This window comes from Phyllobates terribilis, unplaced genomic scaffold (genome assembly GCF_046119375.1).
Source record: "Phyllobates terribilis strain yellow unplaced genomic scaffold, ASM4611937v1 Scaffold_2__4_contigs__length_985480577, whole genome shotgun sequence".
In the NCBI taxonomy this organism is placed as follows: domain Eukaryota; kingdom Metazoa; phylum Chordata; class Amphibia; order Anura; family Dendrobatidae; genus Phyllobates; species Phyllobates terribilis.
Genome location: NW_027362762.1, coordinates 762646074 through 762667501, shown reverse-complemented (window position 1 = coordinate 762667501; position 21428 = coordinate 762646074). Strand labels below are relative to the sequence as shown.

General features: G+C 40.9%; 1 protein-coding gene across 1 annotated transcript in view; it reads right to left on the bottom strand.

Annotated features, from left to right (window-relative positions):
- ANOS1 (anosmin 1) overlaps window positions 1-21428 on the bottom strand; it is a 345355-nt gene that overhangs the window by 89094 nt on the left and 234833 nt on the right. Inside the window, exon 7 of the mRNA XM_073667333.1 lies at window positions 6712-6917. Coding sequence (XP_073523434.1) covers window positions 6712-6917 — 206 coding nt within the window. The remainder of the gene's footprint in view (window positions 1-6711; window positions 6918-21428) is intronic.

Below are 21428 nucleotides of genomic sequence, written 5' to 3'. Positions count from 1 at the left end.
ACGAAGATGTTTAGTGCTGACGATGCCATTATCAGCATGACTATTCCGGTGATTTACATGCTGGAGCACATGTTAAACAGAATTCGGAGTCAGGTGGTGGCACAAGAGGAGGTGGAGGAAGTAGAGGAGGAGGAGTTGTATGCGGAAGGGCTAACATCTGCAAGGTCCAGACGGTCGGCAGCACCAAGGCGGCAGGCATGTGAGGGTGGGGGAGATGGTTTTACCAGGGCGCATGGTAGCAGCCAAACTAGTGAGGAAGGTGCAGGAGCCCAGGAAGAAGTGGAGGACGAACTGATGGAAGACTCATCAGATGAGGGAGACCTTGATCACATTTCTGTTGTGCGAGGTTGGGGGGAGAGGACAGAGGAAGGAAGCATGATTGTTACCTCGCCACCAACACAACAGGGACTTGGTGCTCCTGGATGCGCAACACACATGAGTGCCTTCTTGCTGCACTACCTGCAACATGACCCTCGAATTGTGAGAATTAGAAATAATCCTGACTACTGGGTTGCCACACTGTTAGATCCCCGGTACAAAAGTAAATTTGCAGAAATTATTCCTGCCATAGAAAGGGATGCACGCATGCAGGAGTATCAGCAGAGACTGTTGCAGAATCTTACATGTGCTTTTCCACAAAATACCAGTGGTGCACGTAGTGAATCTCACAGTTCCAACTTGCCAACCGTGGGACCGTCAAGTGTTCAGCACTCAAACCGTAACAGAACCACAGTATCTGCTGGTAACATCAATTTTGCGGAATCATTTCACCACTTTTTTAGCCCATCCTTTGCAAGGCCACAGGAGACAAGAAGTCTGACACATAGTCAACGCCTAGAGACGATGGTACAGGAGTATCTCCAAGTAAACATTGAAGCCACGACTGTGTCACTGGACCCTTGCTCTTTTTGGGCTTCCAATCTGGATAAATGGCCGGAGCTAGCCACTTACGCCTTGGAAATCTTGTCATGCCCCGCAGCCAGCGTTCTGTCTGAACGTGTGTTCAGCGCTGCTGGTGGTGTGCTGACAGATAAGCGCACGCGGCTCTCCACTGATAATGTAGACAGACTCACGTTCATAAAGATGAACAAATCATGGATCCGAAACGACTTTTCTACCCCTGTGTCATCCTGGGGAGAGTAAAAGCTTGATGATTGGTTAAAATCACCCTACCAACCGTTTTAAGCTTTCAAATTACTAATCATGTTTATCTGTATCTTGGCTGGAAAATAATTTGGGCTTTGTAGCAGTGTGCAGCACTGATTCTATTAGGCCATCTATAATAAGCTCCACCAGATTTAAAATTACTAATCATGTTTATCTGTATCTTTGACTGGAAAATAATTTGGGCTTTGTAGCAGTGTGCAGCACTGATCCTATTAGGCCATCTATACTAAAGCTTCACCAGATTTAAAATTAATAATAATTTTTAGCTGCATCTAGCCCGGAAAATAATTTTGGGGCTCCGAGATGCGCAAGACACATAAGTGCCTTCTTGCTGCACTACTTGCAGCATGACCCTCATATTGTCAGAATTCGAAGTAATCATGACTACTGGGTTGCCACACTCTTAGATCCCCCAAACTTTTCGATCAACCTTTTCATTTTAATAAAGACCAAAAAAATGGTCATTTTTGAAATTATAAGCATTAGCAGGTTGTTAGAAACTGAAATCAAACAGTTTTCAACTCAAAACTTTATTCTAGGTGATGATACATTTTCACATAGGACCCCTTGTTCGAAAGGAGCTTCTGAACTCTCTCGTCCATTGAATTTGTCAGGTTTTGGATGGTTTCTGCTTCAATTGTTTTGCATGAGGACAGAATACCCTCCCAGAGCTGTTGCTTAGATGTGAACTGCCTCCCGCCATCATAGACACTCCTTTTAATGATGCTCCAATTTTCTGAATGGGGTACAGGTCAGGGGAGCATGGGGGTCACACCATAAGTTTGTCCCCTTTTATGCCCATATCAGCCAGAGATGCAGATGTTTTATGTGCAGCATGAGATGGTGCATTATCATGCAGAAAAATGATCTTGCTGTGAAATACACGGTTCTTCTTCTTGAACCATGGCAGGAAGTGCTGTTTGAGAAAATCCACATACATTATGGAGTTCATCTTTAGCGCCTTCAGGGATCCTAAAGGGGCCGACAATCTCTCTCCCCATGATTCCAGCCCAAAACATTACTCCACCTCCTCCTTGTTGGCGCTGTAGCCGTGTTTGCGTGGGGTGTCCATCAACCAGCCATCCTCCACTCCATCCATCTGGACCATCGAGCGCTGCACGGCACTCATCCGTGAACAAAACAGTTTTGAAATCAGTCTTCATGTAATGTTTGGCACACTGGAGCCGTTTCTGCTTGTGTGAAGTGGATAGAGGAGGTCGACAGGATGGTGTATGCACAGCTGCAAACCTCTGAAGGACCCTGCATCTTGTTGTTCGGGGGACGTTGGAGGCACAAGCAGCTTCATAAACTTGTCTGCTGCTATGACAAGGCTTTTTTGCCGCTGCTCTTTCAACCTGACGTAATTGCCTGTAGGAAAGAGTCCTCAATTTGCCCTTATCAGCACGCACACGTGTGTACTGTGAATCAGCTACATACTTCTTGATTGCCAAGACACTTCATCCTGATCATCGCACAATGTTGATTGTAGTCATGCCTTGACCTAAACACTCCACAATTTGTTGCTTCTCAGCAGCCGACACATCCTTTTTCTTTCCCATTTTTGCAGAAAATGTAGGCTGCTTAATAATGTGAGACAGCCTTCTTAAGTAGTCTTACCTTTCATTGGACACACCTGCCAAACTAATTAGCACAGGTGTCTGCAATTGCTTACAGTGATATAAAGAGCCCTGACACACATCACCATCAATGAGTTTAACTGACAAACAAACAAATTCTTCCCTTATCACTCCTAAACACTTTTTGCATAATAATTTGGAACGCAGTGTACATGTGCTTTTCCACAAAACACCAGTGGTTCACGTAGTGAATCTTACAGTTCTAACTTGCCAACCGTGGTCTGTATGGAGTTGTTCAATAAAGGGCCCAAAATTAAGATAACATAGATGGGAGAGGTCTCTATGAATAGGAATTCCTAAGTATTTGATACCCTGTGAGGGCCAGGCAAAGGGAAAGTTGGACTGGATGGAATCCTATATGGATTTGGGGAGGGAGACATCGAGGGCCTCAGACTTCGCTGCATTGATTTTAAAATTTGACCATGTAACAAAGTGATCTTTTTCAGCCATAACAGCATGGATGGATATATGTGATTGAGTGATATATACTAGGACATCATCAGCAAATAGAGAGCACTTGTACTCGGTGCCTCCCACCTCAATCCACCTAATATTGGGGTTATGGCGAATTGATGAGGGCAGGTGCTCCGTCACTAGGATGTATAAGAGAGGGGACAGAGGACATCCCTGCCTTGTCCCATTGGTGATTGTGAAAGGTGATGAAAATGTTCTGATGCACCCCCTGGGGCTTGGGACACCCGGAGCCGGACCCATTTTGGTGGATGCTGGTGGTTGTAGTCTTCGTGGCGGTGACCCGGTTCCGTGGCTCAGGGTGGTCAATCCAGTGACAAAACTATTTATGTGGTTTTGATGTTTAAATGTCCGACTACGCCACCCGTGGATTGCGGTCAGAGTGAACCGCCGCTGCAGGGCAGACCGCTGAGGCTGGTGTTGTGGGTGCAGCAGAGCGTAGCATAACTCCCCACGGGAGGAGTATAGCCTCAGGGCAGTGTATGCGGAGGATGGGGGTGATGGTGCAGGGCAGCAGCAGTAACGACACGGAGTCAGTGATGCAGTCCAGGTCCTTTACTCACAGTTCTTATTATCCAGACCACGTCTGCAGGTAACGGCTGCCCACGTCGTACTGTGCTCACCAGGTGAGGGGCTCAGACAACTCCCAGATAACTTTGGAGCGCTTCACAGGACCCCCTTTGTGTGTCCTTTGTCTGGCCTTTCTTACCAACCCTTCTGTCCGGCTGCCTCGGGCCTCCTCTTGGTAAACTTGGCGCCAGTTTCCCTGACCCTATGTGGTGCCTTCCTAGCGGGTGTAGCGAGGGGCTGCGCCACATAAAATGTCACAGCCTCCTGTTTCTAGCTGAGGGTCGTTTCCTGCCTCCACTAGTTTCGGGGACCGGTCTCCCCCTTTGGCCTGACCCCTCCACGCAGGTGGATTCGGGCGTGCGGTGGCGACTCGCCCGTCCGCACCCCTGGGATCCCTTCATTCCTCGTTCCTGGAGCCTTCTCTGCTCCTCTTCCTTCCTTCTCCCTCTTCCAGGCCTGGGCCTATGTTACTAGGCCCGCCTCCGGAGCAGAGCTCATGCAGAGCCCCTGCTCCCTGCCACTTCTGCTCAGACTTCTCTGCACTGAACTAAGATGGTGCCCACCTTTTATACTCCCTTCTCAATTCACCCAGGAACTGCTTCCTCCCTGCTCCTGCAGTACAGGGTTCCCCTTCCTCAGTGTTCCCTCCCCCCACTCCAGCCAGGGACAGGGACTGTCGTGCCCATCTCAGAGGCATATTGGTCGCCCTGCCCCACGGCAATGTGGTGTAATGCATGCAGGTGTCGGGTCCTGATCCACACTCCATCCTTACCTGAGAGTGAGATATCACACCTCTGGGTGAGGTGCAATACCTCTGTAGCAACCGAGCCCTCAGGGTGCTACAGTTCCACTTATTTTCAGCCTAGGTGACGTATTGTGATACAGGGCCGTGATTTTGGCTATAAAAAGGTCCTCTAGACCCCTACCCCAAGCTTTTTAAGAGAATCATATATGGCGTGCCAGGAGACTCTATGGAATGCTTTCTCAGCATCCAACGAGAGTATCTAATTACAAATTTTTAACTGCATCTAGCCCAGGAAATACTTTGTGCCTAGTAGCAGTGTCTGCTAGTCAGCGGATTATCCCGGCTGTTAAGCAAGCTACACCACCTGTAGTTTAGACACTTAATTTTTTCAAAGGAAATGCTTCGGGACCATGGGATACTCAGTGAAGAGCATCAGGAGGCACCCCAAGGCATAGGGGCTGGGACTGGCAGTAGGATGCCTTGCGGTGGACAGCCGAGCTCGATCCTTATAAAAGCTTTTTAACTGCAGCAGCTTTAGTGGATGCTACTGGAGCTGGAATTACGCGGCTGCTGGCATGAGACTTGCCCTCCAATAGATCCTTGTAAATGGATTTAAAGTGTATTCATTCAAATTAGAGAGACAATTTAAATTAAAAAGCATAGAGCTGCCTCCACCACAGGGGGGCTCGCTCGACCCACCAGCGGACAGGCACCAGTATTGGGAGAGGGGGGCTGGCCATCAGGGTTCACCGCGGCTCTGGCACAAACCCGGCGACACGGAGGTGGCACGGGCAGGAGCGGACTGGCCGTGTCGGCTTCTCACTTTTTGGATTTTAGAAGGGCATGACATGCCTATATCTGTGTCTCCCCCTCCTTTTACTCCTCCACCTCTTTTATTTTCGCATGACTATATGTACTTGTCACTTTTCCATGTGTTAGTTATGTCTTCTGAGCAGTTTGTCAGCTTTTGGACACCTTTGAAGGTGTTTTCTATGTGTTTCTATGTGTTTTTGTTTGCCTGCCATTGGTTTTAACGGTGTTCGAAGGTGTTCGACGAACAGTTCGACGAACAGTTCGGCGAACACACGGGTGTTCGACGAACCGAACTCGAACACTACGGGGGTGGCTCAACACTAGTCATAACACATAAGGAAAACAAAAAAAGAATAGCTGAACATCTTGCTAATATCAATAGTAACAACCAAGGTTATTCAGGAGTGGTAAAACGTTTGCCATACATAGGGGTGATTTGTCGAGTTTTTTCTTCTTTGGTATAGAGAAAGTTACTTGTCCGATAAGGGGCGGAAATTGGCAGAATCAACTAGCATTGAGTGAGGTATTCTGGATTTTAACCTTGGATACCAAAAATCCTGATGGAATGAATTATAAAAACGGCCGTTCTACATTTATTGGACAAACTGCGTGCACTGCCAATTTTTGTAACCTAACTTTATTTGTCTTATAACAATATGTCTAATGTTATAGAATGTCAATACTTATATATATATATATATATATATACTGTATATATATATATATATATATATATATATATACACACATTCTTTGCAATGTTACATTTTATTAATTTACACTTTGCATGTGTTATGTCATTTGCGTTTTTTCCTGTGCTTACCATCGCATTTAGTTTGAAATTAATACAGTTGTGTATTGTTAATGCATTTAATTTAACTAACAGTGATTGGTCTTTGTATGTATATATACCCATGTACTTAACTCATGTGTTATCCTATGACTAAGAGCACCTGACGCATTTCAGGCGTACTAAGATGTCGAGGTTTCGGTTTAAAAATGATTTTTTAAACTTCATCCAATAAAGCTTGAATTTTACCAAGTTGTTTGCGGCGGAAATTACCCTCCGTTTTATCCTAAATATTGTTACATATTATCAAAATTTGCAACTAAATATTTTAGCTTTTAACATATGGAGCAATAATTGTGCCTTGTGAAAAACATGAATATTTGGTCATCATTTGACTTCCAAATTATATTTTGTGAAACTTTGCCCAAATAGACAGAAATGAAGTAATAGTAATCACACTAATGTAAAAAAACAAATGACACGAACAGCTTATATGCCGAGTAAATTAATCTGTTTACCCCTTCTGTTGTCTTCCTACGCTTCTTCTTAGCTGGAACAACAGATTTGCCATGAGAGGTCCAGCTCCAAAACACTTTGTAATGATGTACAGGAATGTCTGGTTCTTCTGGAAGATCCCAAGTGACCCGTACAGTAATAGAGCCATCATTGTTTGTCGTTGAGTTGGCTACCTTAAGGTTAGTTGGTGCTGGAGGAGCTGACGGATCTAGAATTCAACATATTTGGAACCTTTAAGTTTCATGATGAATAAATATATATATTTTTTCTTTATATGTCATCACATAGTTACAATTTTCAATTGAGAAGGAACTAAAAGGACATTGCAATTAGAAAAATCAGAAAACTTAACAGCAATGATCTGAGGATATCTATATGTTACAACACAACTGCCAACTTTTCAGAAACCTCTTATTCCTACATTGCGTCTGATTTTTTTATATGTAAACAGACCCTGTTCTTAGACAACACCCCCTTTTGGAATAAGACACTCTCTGTGTCCACTTCTTGAATGTGCATCTAGATGTTAGCCTAGCAACACAGCAAAAGGAAATGCACATGAACAGTATGGTGTTTAGGATCTTTGGCAACTGTTCCAAGAGTCCAGGAGATCTTCCCTTTTGTTCAGGAGTCTCCAGAACTATTTGGAGATTTTGACAAATATGAGTTAAAGTGTAGCTCTCGTTTTAGGAGAACTTGAGCAAAAAATTAGTGTGTCTCCGCCCTCATTCCCCTCCCCTCTCTATATAACTTTACAAGCACTCACTATCATTTCTTTTTTCAGTAATGGGAAAATCTGTTTACACTGAATACAGATTTTACCCCTGAATTGAGAGTGAATGATCAGTCAAGAGATATTACAAAGTTTCTTATTTTCATGTTTACTATTAATTTATGATGTAAGAATTAATAAGACTATTGCTCTTTCAACCAAGAAGTTACTTATTTTTTGTTTCATATGACTGTGGGTATGTAATATAAAATAGGAAAAATATTAAGAAATGGGAAAGTCAGTGATGGGATAGAAGATAGCGCAATCCTAGTGAAAGTGCCTAAATTTTAACCAAAGTGTTTGCATATAAGATTAAAATGGAAACAATAACTTTAAGCAGGGGCCTAGCAGTCACACCCTAGCCCTAGTGCTTAGGAAAGTCCCAACAGATAAAGATCAATATAAGAACATATCAGAATTACAAAATACTCATGGTAGATGAGGAGGGGCCTATTAAAGATTTTGTCATGTTGCATTGATGCCCAAGAAATATTAATTTAACTCTAAGGTATCTTAGCCTTGGAAGATATCTTAGATTTTATTGCATTTATGTTTATTTCTGCAGACCTTGAATTTGTGTAATTCATAATAACCAGTATTATTAATAACTTGATAAAAACAAAAAATATCCAATTACCATCATCACCTACTTTATGTTACACCAATAGTCATATATAGCATTCAGGCTCCTCAGTATTTGATTAGTCATGCATGTTTCCAACACGTGTGATATTTTTAACTTCTCTATTGTGTTATTTTATTACTATATGTGGACCTGTCTTTTGGAGGTTGGGTACATCCATTCATAGTGATGCATTTTTACTCAATTTGATATATGTCACAATATAGTCACAGAAATGTATTTCACATGAGCCTCACTATGCGCAAAAATAGCAGGTCAAGTGTAGCGTCACTCAGAAGGAGAACAAAAAGAGGCAGAACTTGAAAGCATTTACGGGTGAGGTCATGCGTTCTTTTAACTTCAGCGTGCACCTGGATGTTTTTGCTGTGCTAAATTAGCTATTCAACACATTTCCACGCTCACTGCATTAGTTAAATAATCAGCATACTATGTAGAATCCTCAGTCTTTGTTTGCAGTAATCTTCTATTATCACAATGAAATGAATGGTAATTCTTATTTATTTTTAACATCTGTTATACAATAAAGAAAAAGAAAGATTCCAAGTAAAAATGGGATGATGAGATGATGCAATTACTCTATCACAGGCATGAATACAATGTGCTTTACTTTGACTTTTATTTATCTTCCAGAACTCTTGTTCCTTATATGCCAGACAACATTGAGTCACTCCACTAGAGAGAATAAACACTTTCTTTCTTACTTTTCTACAGCTGTGCCTCCTCAATCATAGTTTCACAGTTTTTAAGGTTGAAGGTAGATTTATGTCCATTGAACTCAACCTATAGCCTAACATTTTGATCCAGGGGAAGGCAAAAACCCCATGGGGCAGACACTAATATTTATTTATTTATTTTACGCACTTATATAGCGCCATTAATTTCACAGCGCTTTACAGCCATTATCATCACTGTTCCCATCGGGGCTCACAATCAACATTCCCTATCAGTATGTCTTTGGAATGTGGGAGGAAACCAGAGAACCTGAGGAAACCCACACAAACACGGGGAGAACATACAAACTCCTTGCAGATATTGTCCTTGGAGGGATTTGAACCCAGGACCCAGCGCTGCAAAGCAACAGTGCTAACCACTGAGCCACCATGCTGCCCTAAATAGCTCTATATTAGGGGAAAAATTCCTTCCTGACTTCACATAAGGCAATCAGACTAGTTTCCTGAATCAAAGCCCCATCACAGAATCTAGTGCCCATAACCTGTAATATTATTTTTTTAAGAAAAGCATACAGGCATCATCTATCCCATAATCAAGGGTTGGGAACCTCAAGCCGTTTACGGCCTATGGTGACCTTTTGTTTGGCCCCTAGGGAGATTCCCAGGGACTGCAGTGCTTGGGCCGGAAGCTGTATTTTGACAGCCACTAGCCCATTCATTTCTTCTTGCTCTGTGAGCACGTGCACGTAGCATTCACTACTGAACACTGAGGTGCGTGCAATGAAAAATTACGTCCTGATACCAGTGCCATCATCAAGACGTACTTAGCAGGCAGACTTAGCACAAAATTTGTACGGCCCCCGAAGGGTGATATGAATATCCAAATGGCCCTTGGCAGAAAAAGATTCTCCACCCCTGCCTTAAAGCAACCATCTAGAGGTTCGAAAAGATCCCCAAATTTAAATGGCTGATTTAGAGTCAGGGAGACGGCATATGACATACCCTGTTCATCATATGTCGTTAAGGGGTTAATTTATATTCTAATGTGAGATGGGGTTAAATATCATGTCTGGATGACTAATTACGACAATGCCAAACTTTTCTTTATAAGTGATGAAAAATAAATTTGAATTTTGTAAAATAAATTTGTTTGCCTTCAGTCACTATTTTCCAAGATTTGAAACATTTGTATTTTTTGTTGATGGAGCTGTAACATACATAGTAACGTAGGTTGAATAGAGACCTAGATCCATCAAGTTCAACCTTTCTCCTGTGGGAGTGAGTGTTTTTTTGCGTGTTGAGTCAACCTTAAAACCAATTTGCGGTACATATGACATTTTGTCTGATTTTTGTTCATTTTTTTTAAGAAGATGACAAAATAAAATGCTATTATGGCATTTTTTCATGGTGTTTACCATACTGGTTAATTAACTATATATTTTTGCAGAAAATAATTTTATGGACACAGCAATACCAAATATGTTATTTTTAAAAAATTTTTACCTTTCTTAATTTTCAATAGGGAAAAACGGGGTGATTTTACATTGTTTTCTACATTTTTATTATGTATTTTTAAAACTTTTTTTTATTTTTTATTTTTTTCTAGTTCCCCCAGGAGACTTAGGGGAGGCTTAGTGTTGCAGTTCATATTTAAAAGTAGGGTTACCTATGGAGCTCAGTATGTGGCTGGGGTTAACCAGTGTAGAAAAATGGCAGCTACTGTCAGAGATTGACAGTGTCATCTAAATGGTTAACAGCTGAACCCAATCTGCGCTTACAGAACCCTACCAAAGACATTAAAGAGGACTTTCACCAAATTCTTTATGTTGGACTGGACACAGTACACAATAGTGGCGGTAAAATGGAGCTATTAGCAAGTAAGCACCTAATGAGTTACCTTTTTCAAGTCCAAGTGTGTGTGTTATCAGACAGTTTTCACCCAATGACTAATCATAAGCAGGCAACAATACTCAAAGAAAAGAAGAACAAGCCCTCATCATACATGAAGTAAGAGACAAGAAAATTAGAGCTCACAACGCTTGTTTGTAGATTAAAAGCTGAGGAACCCGAAACCAGCGGGTGCAAAATTCTGCTGGTGGAGCACAAAAAAACATATAGATGAAGAGGCAAATGTGCGGCACAACCATCTGCTAAGATAAAAGTCCTGTATTGGAAATTCATTAAAACAAGTGGATCCATCCAAACAACATGTTAAAAAACTGATGCCTTTCTGGCACAACAAACACAGTATACTATGATTAAGGCCATTTGTTGAGCTAGAAACTCGTCCGTTTTTCAACATGTTTCTTGGATTGATCCACAAGGAATTTCCTGTTCATCTATATGCCATCAACATAGTTTAGAACAGATTATTCAGTGTGTGTAATGATACAGCCCTGATCACCTGCTCTAACCTCCTGCAGTGTGAGAGGAGGGGCAGCACAGCTAAGCTTATCTATGTCACAATACAAACCCTTCTATCTGCTCTCCAGATTACCTGTGATTTTCCTGGGTGGCTTTGCTTTTGTCTGATACTCTCTTTCTTAAAAAAAAATCACTTTTCCTTGTCGATTATGTCAATAAAGATATTTATGTTCAGAATTTGGCTTATACTCTTATGTTTCTATATGAAAATTGTGCTCTTAAGGGAGAGCCTTTAATACTAATGGTCAGTTTCGGAATTCAAACGTGTCAGTAATCACATGTATGTCTGCTTTGCTAAGGCAACTTGTAATTGCTCAGCAGTGAGATGAGGTCTGTCATTATATTTTTGTTCTGGACTGGACTTCTGTGTGAGATCCTTATTCTGATCTTACTGCAAAGTGATTACATGTAGAGCACAACAGACATGAATGTGATACAGTGTGGGGGAGGGACAGTACAGCAGAGCTGATTGTGCTAGGAGAGCTAATAGAACAATTTCTAATGTGACACAGCTAAACTCCCCCTACAAGGGTCTTATCTGAAAGGTTTTAGTCATCTGTGCTTTTTAATCATGCAGGAGTTTAGACCAGGTGATCAGAGATGTATTATTAGATCTCATACATAAATCTCGAAGTTAGGATTGGGGGCCGTATTCTTCTTTACTTTGAGTATTGCTTCTTGTTTATGATTGGTCAACATCATACAGGGATAAGAAGTATACGACCCCAGTGAAAATTACACCCACTTATACTTAAGAAAAAGGTAACTCAATGGGTGCCAAATATTTTGATTGCTAATATCTCGGTAACTGAGAGACAGTTAAAAAAGTTTAAAAAAATAATAAAATTACTAAAAACAACATTTTATTCTGATCTGCAGCTATTATTACATGTTGAGTCCAGTTCTACATGAAAATTTTGCAATGTTCTCTGCAAATTGCCTCTTCAGAGAAAAAGAGGACTTGAACTCTATAGCGCCACCTATTGGAAGCAGCAATGTTCTCTTTAATTCATGTCCTAATGCGAGATGGGCTTAAGTATCATGTCCGGATCATGCTGCTCATTGCTCAGTACATTTGATGTACTCCTACACAAATAGTAAAATTGTTATCCTTTTAGAGAAAAATTCTACATTCTACAACAAGATTAAAGGAATTAAAAAGTTGTCTTTCTAACTCATATGTTGTTTTATCTCCAACCTTAAAGCTTTCACTTGGTGGTTAAGACAAGCTTTCCAGCACTAAAAACATTAAAGACATATCCCTAGGATTCCACAGTGCTCAGCAAATGACACATAAGCCAGCTGCTCAACACTAGAAAATCATTAGTCCCATGAGGGGGAGAGAAAGATTTTTATTGAAGGCTGGGGGTGTGTGTTTTGATTTTACAAGCACCATCAATGGAACCATGAAATCACTCTCAATATGAGATATATGCCTCAAGATAGAAAGAAATGGCTCCTTTCTATTTAAACATTTACTAATTGTAATGCAATGTATATGTGGAGAGGTCATCCAGGCAATGGTTGAACGTGGACAATTACTGGAATGATAGTTTTATAATAGTTGGTGATAACATCTGGTACACATGCGTTCACAAGCATTTTAATGATGGATTAAAATGAATACATAATCTTTTTCTAGAAATACACTTTAATACTGCTGCATTGAGAATAAAATTAAACATGTAATAAATCACCATGTGATTACATATATAAAAGTATAAGTAAAAGTAATAATAAAGTATATAGAGAGCATAATCCTGAAGTCTCAATCCTTACAGTCATTGGAGCACTATTTTTTTAAAACATAATTCCAAATCCCTTACATAGAATTATCACAGTTATCACTGCACTGCTATATCATTGAATTCACTTCATAAACACCATGCAGTAAGCACTTAAAGGGACCTGTCATGTTGAAAATAACATCTGATCTGCTAGGAGGATGTTATAGAGCAGGAGAAGCTGATCAGATTGATGTACATTTACGTGAGAAAAGATTCAGTAAGCCTTGTATTTAATTCATTGAAATCTGTGCTGTTTGTATGACTATGAGTCTAGTGGGCGGTCCATTCAGTGATTGACAGTCTTCCCTGTATGTCTGCATAGAGATAGCTGTCAATCACTGAGAAGGACCACCCACTGGACTCAAAACCATACAAATATCAGGGATTTCATTAAATGAAATATAGGTTATACTGATTTTTTTTCCAACAAACCTATATATCGTTCTGCTCAGCTTCTCCTTCTCTTTATTATGGTGTCCACGAATCAGACTGCATGTATAATGTCACAGGTTCCCTTTAAGATCCTTCTAGTGGTGATTGTGGACAACCAGAATTTTATCTTTTGGAAACTTATGTAGGGAATTTGGAATTATGAATTAGAAATATGGTGCTCCAATTGTTGGAAGGATTGACACTTTGGGATTATGTCCTTTAGTTCATGAAGGAATCTAGAAGATCAGTATTAAAAAACACAAAACGTCACAATATGAATATAGTAAGCACAAAAAGTAAGATTTACATAGGCATCCCAATTAATTTGAAACACAAGTCTTTCTTTTCTAAGTTGGATGGGAAAATTAGATACTTCTCATTTTTTGGGACCCTGAATGTAACTTTCTAAAATTAGCAATTGTGACCATTAATTTTGACAAAATTTGGGTGCTGAAAATATATATATATATTTTTTACATTTTATTCATATTACTTTAGTTAAAATAAGGGAATGACATAAAGCACTGCTTAGCCACAAAGCTCACTAAGATTGGTCAGGAATTGATTCTATCTACAACACCATGATAGTATAGTTTATTGCTGTGTGCACATGTGTGTTTCTCACATTTTTGTAGCATTTTTTCCATGCAGTATTGTCACAAAACTTGAAGGATTTCATAGTGCCAGCAAAGTGAATGAGATACCTGAAGTCCCATACACACGCTGCTTATTTTTACCTTGCAGATTTGCAGCAGAATTAAATCTGCGGCATGTAATTTTTTTCAGTATTTTTGATTTCACCCATACTAATGAGTGGGGAAATATTCGCAACGAAAAAGCTTATGACCATGTGATATTTCAGTTTTTCTTTTTTAATAAATTTGCAAAAACTTCTACATTTCTGTTTTTTTTAGTCAAGATTGGGTGCAGAGTGTACTTTAATGAGAAAAAAAATGAAATTTTTAGAATTTACCTAGTGCAATGAATCAAAAATTTAAAGGGGTCTGAATACTTTCCGTACCCACTGTATTTTTTTATTTTTTTAATGGATTAAATAAAATTATTTAATCCTTTAGCTTTGTTGGACGTAAAATGTGAACATATGAAATATATTTGATACGCACTAGATTCTGAGCAGCCAAGTGTTTGCTGTGTCCTTACTATCTGCTACACTTCTTAACTGAGATGGTGGATGCATTAAGTTGATAAGTGAGCAGTTTGTGAATAATATATTGATTCTTTTGTTGTGTTCATGTTTAATTGTTAACTGGTGCCTTTGAGTGCAGATAATGGCCTGAGAGTGGCTGATATATGTTAACATTTGACCTGCCTTTTGTATGAACTGAAAAAACTAAACGGTTCCTGAAAACAAGACCTACATTGTGTTATTATGAGTTATTATTTTACTGTCACTAAAAGAACAGAATACTAAATAGATAAGCAATGTGCTCTCCTTGAGATACCAAATAGGAAATTACATTGTTTTTCCTTAAAAAAAATGTATTTAGTACTTTCACACTTGTCCTAGGGTCTTGTAAAAAAACAAATGGTTTAGCCAGTTGCAAAAAAGGTTAATTGTAGAAAGTTCCAATATTAACAGAAAACAAGTGTGGGGTAAGGGTGGGAAAAAGTATAAAGGTTTTCACTAGGTTAATAATTAATTTCAGAACTCAGTGTAACATACCTGGCGGCGTCCTTGCATAGTGGTCCATCTCCCACTGTGCAAGAGCGCGCACTTGATCTCCAATCCAGAATGTCTCTCTGGCTTCCCTCCATGCTGTCTGTTTGCTTCTGTTTCTGCTGCTTAAGGGCGGCGCCCGATCACTATCTGCTTTTTGCACCTGCTGCAGGCACACCGCTTGTGCGTCCTCAGCCTATTGCTGTCTGTCACCTGGCATTTAAACCAGCTGCTCCAATTAACCCATGCCTGAGCATTGTGTTTCATTCAGTGTGCTCTTTCACTCTGAATGTGCCAGGTCCCTTTCTGTGTTTGCTTGCCTGGTTTCCTGGAGGCTGTATTTCCAGGCCTGTCTGAATACGCTCCTAGCCTGTTTGTTCCGCCTTCTAGGGGCCGCATACCTAGACCCGCTCCTGTATCTTGTCTGTCCTGTCTGAACACGCTCCTAGCCTGTTCCTCCCGCCTTCTAGGGGCTGCATACCTAGACCCGCTCCTGTATCTTGCTACTGTGTCTGTTCTTGTCTGTATACTCTTCTAGCCTGTTTCCTGTGTTTCTCTATGTCCATACCTTTCCTTTTTCTGCAGAGTCTGAACTCGTACCTAACTCCTGCTCGTTGTCACTGTACTTCCGTTTGTGAGTTTGTGGTCCACTCGCTACTTCACTGCAAGTACCCTGTGGGTATCTGGTTCTGCCTTTCCCTTCCTGCCTGTTCAGTGTGTACAGAGCCCTGTCCCCCCTGCTCTGCCTTGCTCACCGCTCCGGCGGTTCTAGCCTGCTCTGCCTTGATCACCGCTCCGGCGGTTCAAGCCTGCTCTCCCTTGCTCACCGCTCCGGCGGGTCTAGCCTGCTCTGCCTTGCTCACCGCTCCGGCGGTTCTAGCCTGCTCTGCCTTGCTCACCGCTCTGGCGGTTCTAGCCTGCTCTGCCTTGCTCACCGCTCCGGCGGTTCTAGCCTGTTCTGCCTTGCTCACCGCTCCGGCGGTTCTAGCCTGCTCTGCCTTGCTCACCGCTCCGGCGGTTCTAGTCTGCTCTGCCTTTGCTCACCGCTCCGGCGGTTCTAGCCTGCTCTGCCTTTGCTCACCGCTTCGGCGGTTCTGGCCTGCTCTGACCCTTTGCTCACTGCTCCGGCAGTCTCGCTCCGCTCTGACCCTTTGCTCACCGCTCCGGCAGTCTCGCTTCGCTCTGACCCTTTGCTCACTGCTCCGGCAGTCTCGCTCCGCTCTGACCCTTTGCTCACTGCTCCGGCAGTCTCGCTGTGCTCTGACCCTTTGCTCACTGCTCCGGCAGTCTCGCTCTGCTCTGACTCCTTTGCTCACTGCCCCGGCAGTCTCGCTCTGCTCTGACTCCTTGCTCACTGCTCCGGCAGTCTCGCTCTGCTCTGACCCTTTTCTCACCGCTCCAGGCGGCCTTGTCCTGCTCTACTCTTGCTCACAGCTCCAGGCGGCCTTGTCCTGCTCTACTCTTGCTCACCACTCCAGGCGGCCTCGTCCTGCTCTACTCTTGCTCACCGCTCCAGGCGGCCTCGTCCTGCTCTACTCTCGCTCAACGTTCTAGGTGGTCTCGTCTTGCCCTGCTCTCGCTCACCACTCTGGGCGGCCTTACTCTGCTGTGTTTGTCTGCCACATCTGTGGTTCTGTTCCTGAATCCCCGTGTGTACTGGGTCCTATCCCGCCTGTGTTCCAACCTGCTAGTGCCTCCCTGTCTGCACTCTAGCCGTGCTTGCCTGTACCCCCCTGCCTGCATACCCACCTGCCTGCATACCAGTCGTGCCTGCCTATACCCACCAGTCTGTGTACCAGCCTAACCTGTCTGTTCCTGTATTCCCCTGTGTGGGTCAACAGCCGTGTCCGGTGTCTGTCCTGGAGTAGCACCTGGACCCTCTGCTCGGTTCCTCTTTGGTGCACTGGCGTCGTATGCCGTCGTGCGACCCTGGTCGGTTCGGGTGAATACCTAGTTACGCCCCTCCAGGCATTCACTCTCCGGCACGGTCCAGTGGAATCACACGCACACGCCGCTCAGCCCGGGCGTGTGCATTACACTCATCAGTGTCATTGTTACACATAATATAAAGTCAGGGCTAGACTGAGACTTTTGCAGCATGACTGTTTAGAATAGTAGATGTAGCACGAATTTATGGAACAGTAGATGTAATATGCGGCTACCTTAATATACTGTTGGCAATATTTTTCCTATGTTAAGTATGCAGTCGACTCCTGTATATTCCCATGGGGAAAAAAACTATCAGATTTTCCTCTGCAGATTTTGGTGGGTGCTACAGTATCAGCATTGAGAATGAGATTTCATGAGAACTAAAGTTGCATTTTCACGAAAAGATTTTTGTGAATGAGCATTCTTAAGAATAAGTCTAAATTGGCTCAAGATCACTTGATGAATGATCAAAACACATATTTATTTAGTGATTTGATCATTTATGCAGCACAAAAAAATCATCGTTCTCGCAGCGTATCTATAATCTGTGATGATGACAAAACTTGTGCTGCCTAGAAGAATCTCACTATGCGTACTGAACGATTTATTGTAGATTGTTCAATGTGCATCATTTGCAGCAGTCTGTGTAAACTGGATATTAAATGACAGCTGAACAATACATGTTTACTAATCGGTGGACGGTTAGTGCTACAAAATGGTCCATGCAAATGGATCCATGTCCAAAGCAGCAGAGACAATCTCCAGGATGTCAATTTATGCTACAATCATCATGATGGATTTTTGCAAGTAAAGAGTAAAATATACAGAGATGTAATTTCTTTGCCAAAATCTTAAGTTTTTTTAAACTGCAGATTTTCAACTTAAAAAAAATCTACAGCATATAAGGATTGTAGGAACGTATTCTTATTTTATCTTGCTCCTAAGGAGTCACTATTCCAAAAAGAGCCACACTTGTAGGGGCTTTATATGTTATAATATGTGTATAGAATGTATACATTTTCAGAGTTTTAGATCACACCTGAAGCACTAGATTACTTCCATATACTATGAACACAATTTTTATCCATAAAGAATTGTGAGAGTTTCACAGTATGACTTGTAATAATAACATGAAAAGATAAGGAAGTCTACAGTGGAGCTTGAAAGTTTGTGAACTTTTTTGATCTAAAACTACATCACATTTTCACACAAGTCCTAAAAGTAAACACAGAGAACCAAATCAACCAAATGTGTCAAAAATGTTAGACTTTGTAATTCATGAAATAAGGAATATGATCCAATATTACATGTCTGAAAGTGACAAAAGTATGTGAACCTTTCAGATTAGCATATAATTTGAAGGTGTAATTAGAGTTAATTTGAGGGTGTAATTAGAGTTTGGTGTTTTCAATCAATGCGATGACACCCAGGTGTAAATGGGTAACCTTTTTTAATTAAAGAACAGGGATCTATTAAAGTCTAATCTTCATAACACATTTGTGGAAGTATATCATGGCAAGAACAAATTAGATTTTTGAGGACCCTACAAGAAGACTTGTATGAAAATCTCATGTCAAATGTATGCTGAAATGTAGAAAACTCTAAGGGGTTCACAAACTTTTAACCCCTTTACAACTTTGGACGTAAAGGTACGTCCAAGGTCGCTTCTCTGTTTGATGCGGGTTCCGGTGAGCCACCCATTCAAAATAAAACAATTAAAAAGAAAATAAAAAATACACATTTGGTATCACCGCATTCAGAAACGCCCGATCTATCAATATATAAAAATAATTCATCCAATCGGTAAACGCTGTAAGGAGAACAGAAACCAAAACGCCAGAAATACTTTTTTTGGTCGCTGCAAAATTGCAATAAAATGCAATAACGGGCGATCAAAACGTCGTATCTACACCAAAATTATATTAATAAAAACGTCATCTCAGAGTGCAAAAATAAGCCCTCACCCAGCCTCAGATGCCGAAAAATGGGGAAGCTATGGGTCACTGGAAAATGGCGCAAATTGACAAACTTTGTATTTTTTTTCATCACTTAAATAAAAAATAACCTATACATGTTTGGTAACTACGAACTCATAATGACCTGGAGAATCATAATGGTAGGTTAGTTTTAGCATTTAATGAATATGGTGATAAAAAAAAAACTATTGTGGAATTGCATTTTTTTTGCAATTTCACCACACTTGAAATTTTTTTTCCTGTTTGCCAGTATAGGATATGGTAAAACCAATACAGTCACTCAAAATTACATCTCGTCCCCAAAAAAATAAGCTCTCACATAGCCATATTGACATAAAAATAAAAAAGTTATGGCTCTGGGGTGAAGAGGAGCAAAAAATGAAAACGTAAAAATGGAAAAACCCAAGGTGGTAAAGGGGTTAACCATCACTGTAAAAGTTTAGTACCAGTAAAATGAATGTCTTTTTATGTTTGCTTACAACCTATATGTAGAACATGACGTAAAATGTTTCTGTGACCTGTTCTTTTGTGGCTTACAACAAAGAAATAGCACATAAATTGTGAAGCAAAACTAGAAATACAAGTTATAGAACGTAAAATGTCAATTATATTTGAGAAGCCAAAACACTAAAGGATGTAAAAGAAAATATAAAACATAAACACGAGCTTTCAAACTAAATGTCTTCCAGAGCACACGGCATTTCACTTAAAATGCACATTACACAGAAAAAACATTCATGGCTGAAAGTGTTGGTACCCTTGAAATTGTTCCAGAAAATTAAGTCTTTATCCCAGAAAATCATTGCTATTACACACATTTTGATATAAACATATTTCTTTCCTTTGTGTGTATTGGAACAACACAAAAAAAAATAAGAGAAAAAGAAGCAAATTGGACATAATTTCACATAAAACCCCAAACATAGGCAGGACAAAATTGTTGGCATCTTTCCAAAAATATGGAAAAACAACTTTGTTTCAAGCATGTGATGCTCATTCAAACTCACCTGTAGCAAGTAACAGGTGGTGACAACATGAAATTCACACCTGAAACCAGGTAAAAAGGGGAGATGTTGACTCAATCTTTGCATTGTGCATCTGTGTGTGCCACACTGAGCATGGAGAACAGAAAGAGGAGAAGAGAACTGTCTGAGGACTTGAAAACCAAAATTGTTGAAAAATATTAGCAATCTCATGGTTATATGTCCATCTCCAGACATCTTGATGTTTCTTTGTCCAAATCTCCCTGTTCGTGGCAGAGAAAAAATTATGAAAAGTTGCAATGCAGGATAGTTTGGATAGTGGATATGCAGCCCCAATCAAGTTCCAAAGAAATTCAAGCTGTCTTGCAGACTCAGGGTGCACCAGTGTCAGTGCGAACTATCTATCGACATTTTAATGAAATGAAACGCTATGGCAGGAGACCCAGGAGGATCCCACTGCTGACATTGAGGCATAAAAAAGGTAGAATGCAGTTTGCCAAAATGTATCTGAGTAAGCCAAAATTTTTCTGGGAAAGGGTCTTGTGGACAGATGAAACCAAGACAGAGCTTTTTAATTAAAGCACATCATTCTACTGTTTACCGAAAACGAAATGACGCCTACAAAGTAAAGCACATCATTCTACTGTTTACCGAAAATGAAATGACCCCTACAAAGAAAAGAACAAAGTACCTACAGTCAAATATGGGGAAGGTTCAAAGATGTTTTGGGGTTGTTCTGCTACCTTTGGCACTAGGTGTTTTAACTGTGTGCAAGGCATCATGGAATCTGAAGATTACCAAAGGATTTTGGGTCTCAATGTAGTATGCAGTGTCAGAAAGCTGTATTTGCATCCTAAGTTATGGGTCTTCCAGCAAGACAATGACCCTAAACATACTTCAAGAACCACCCAGAAATGGATGGATATATACTGTAGCTCTTGAGAGTTCTGAAGTGGACAGCAATAAGTCCGGATCTTAATCCCATTGAACACCTGTGGAGAGATCTTAAAATTGTTGTTGGGAGAAGGCACCCTTCAAATATGACAGACGTGGAGCAGTTTGCAAAAGAAGAATGGTCCAAAATTCCAGTTGAGAGGTGTAAGAAGCTTGTTGATAGTTATAGGAAGCAATTGATTGCAGTTTTTTTATTCCAAAGGGTGTGCAACCAAATATTAAATTGAGGGTGCCAACAATTTTGTCTGGCCCGTTTTGGGGGTTTTGTGTGAAATTATGTGCAAACTGCCTTTTTTTCCTCAGTTTTTTGTGTTGTTTTAAAACACACATAGGAAATAAACATGTGTATTAGAAAACATGTGTAATTGCAATAATTTTCTGGTAGAGAAACTTAATTTTCAGGAACTATCTCAAGGGTGCCAACACTTTCGCCCATGACTGTACATATAATGTAGTAGGATTTGTTCAGT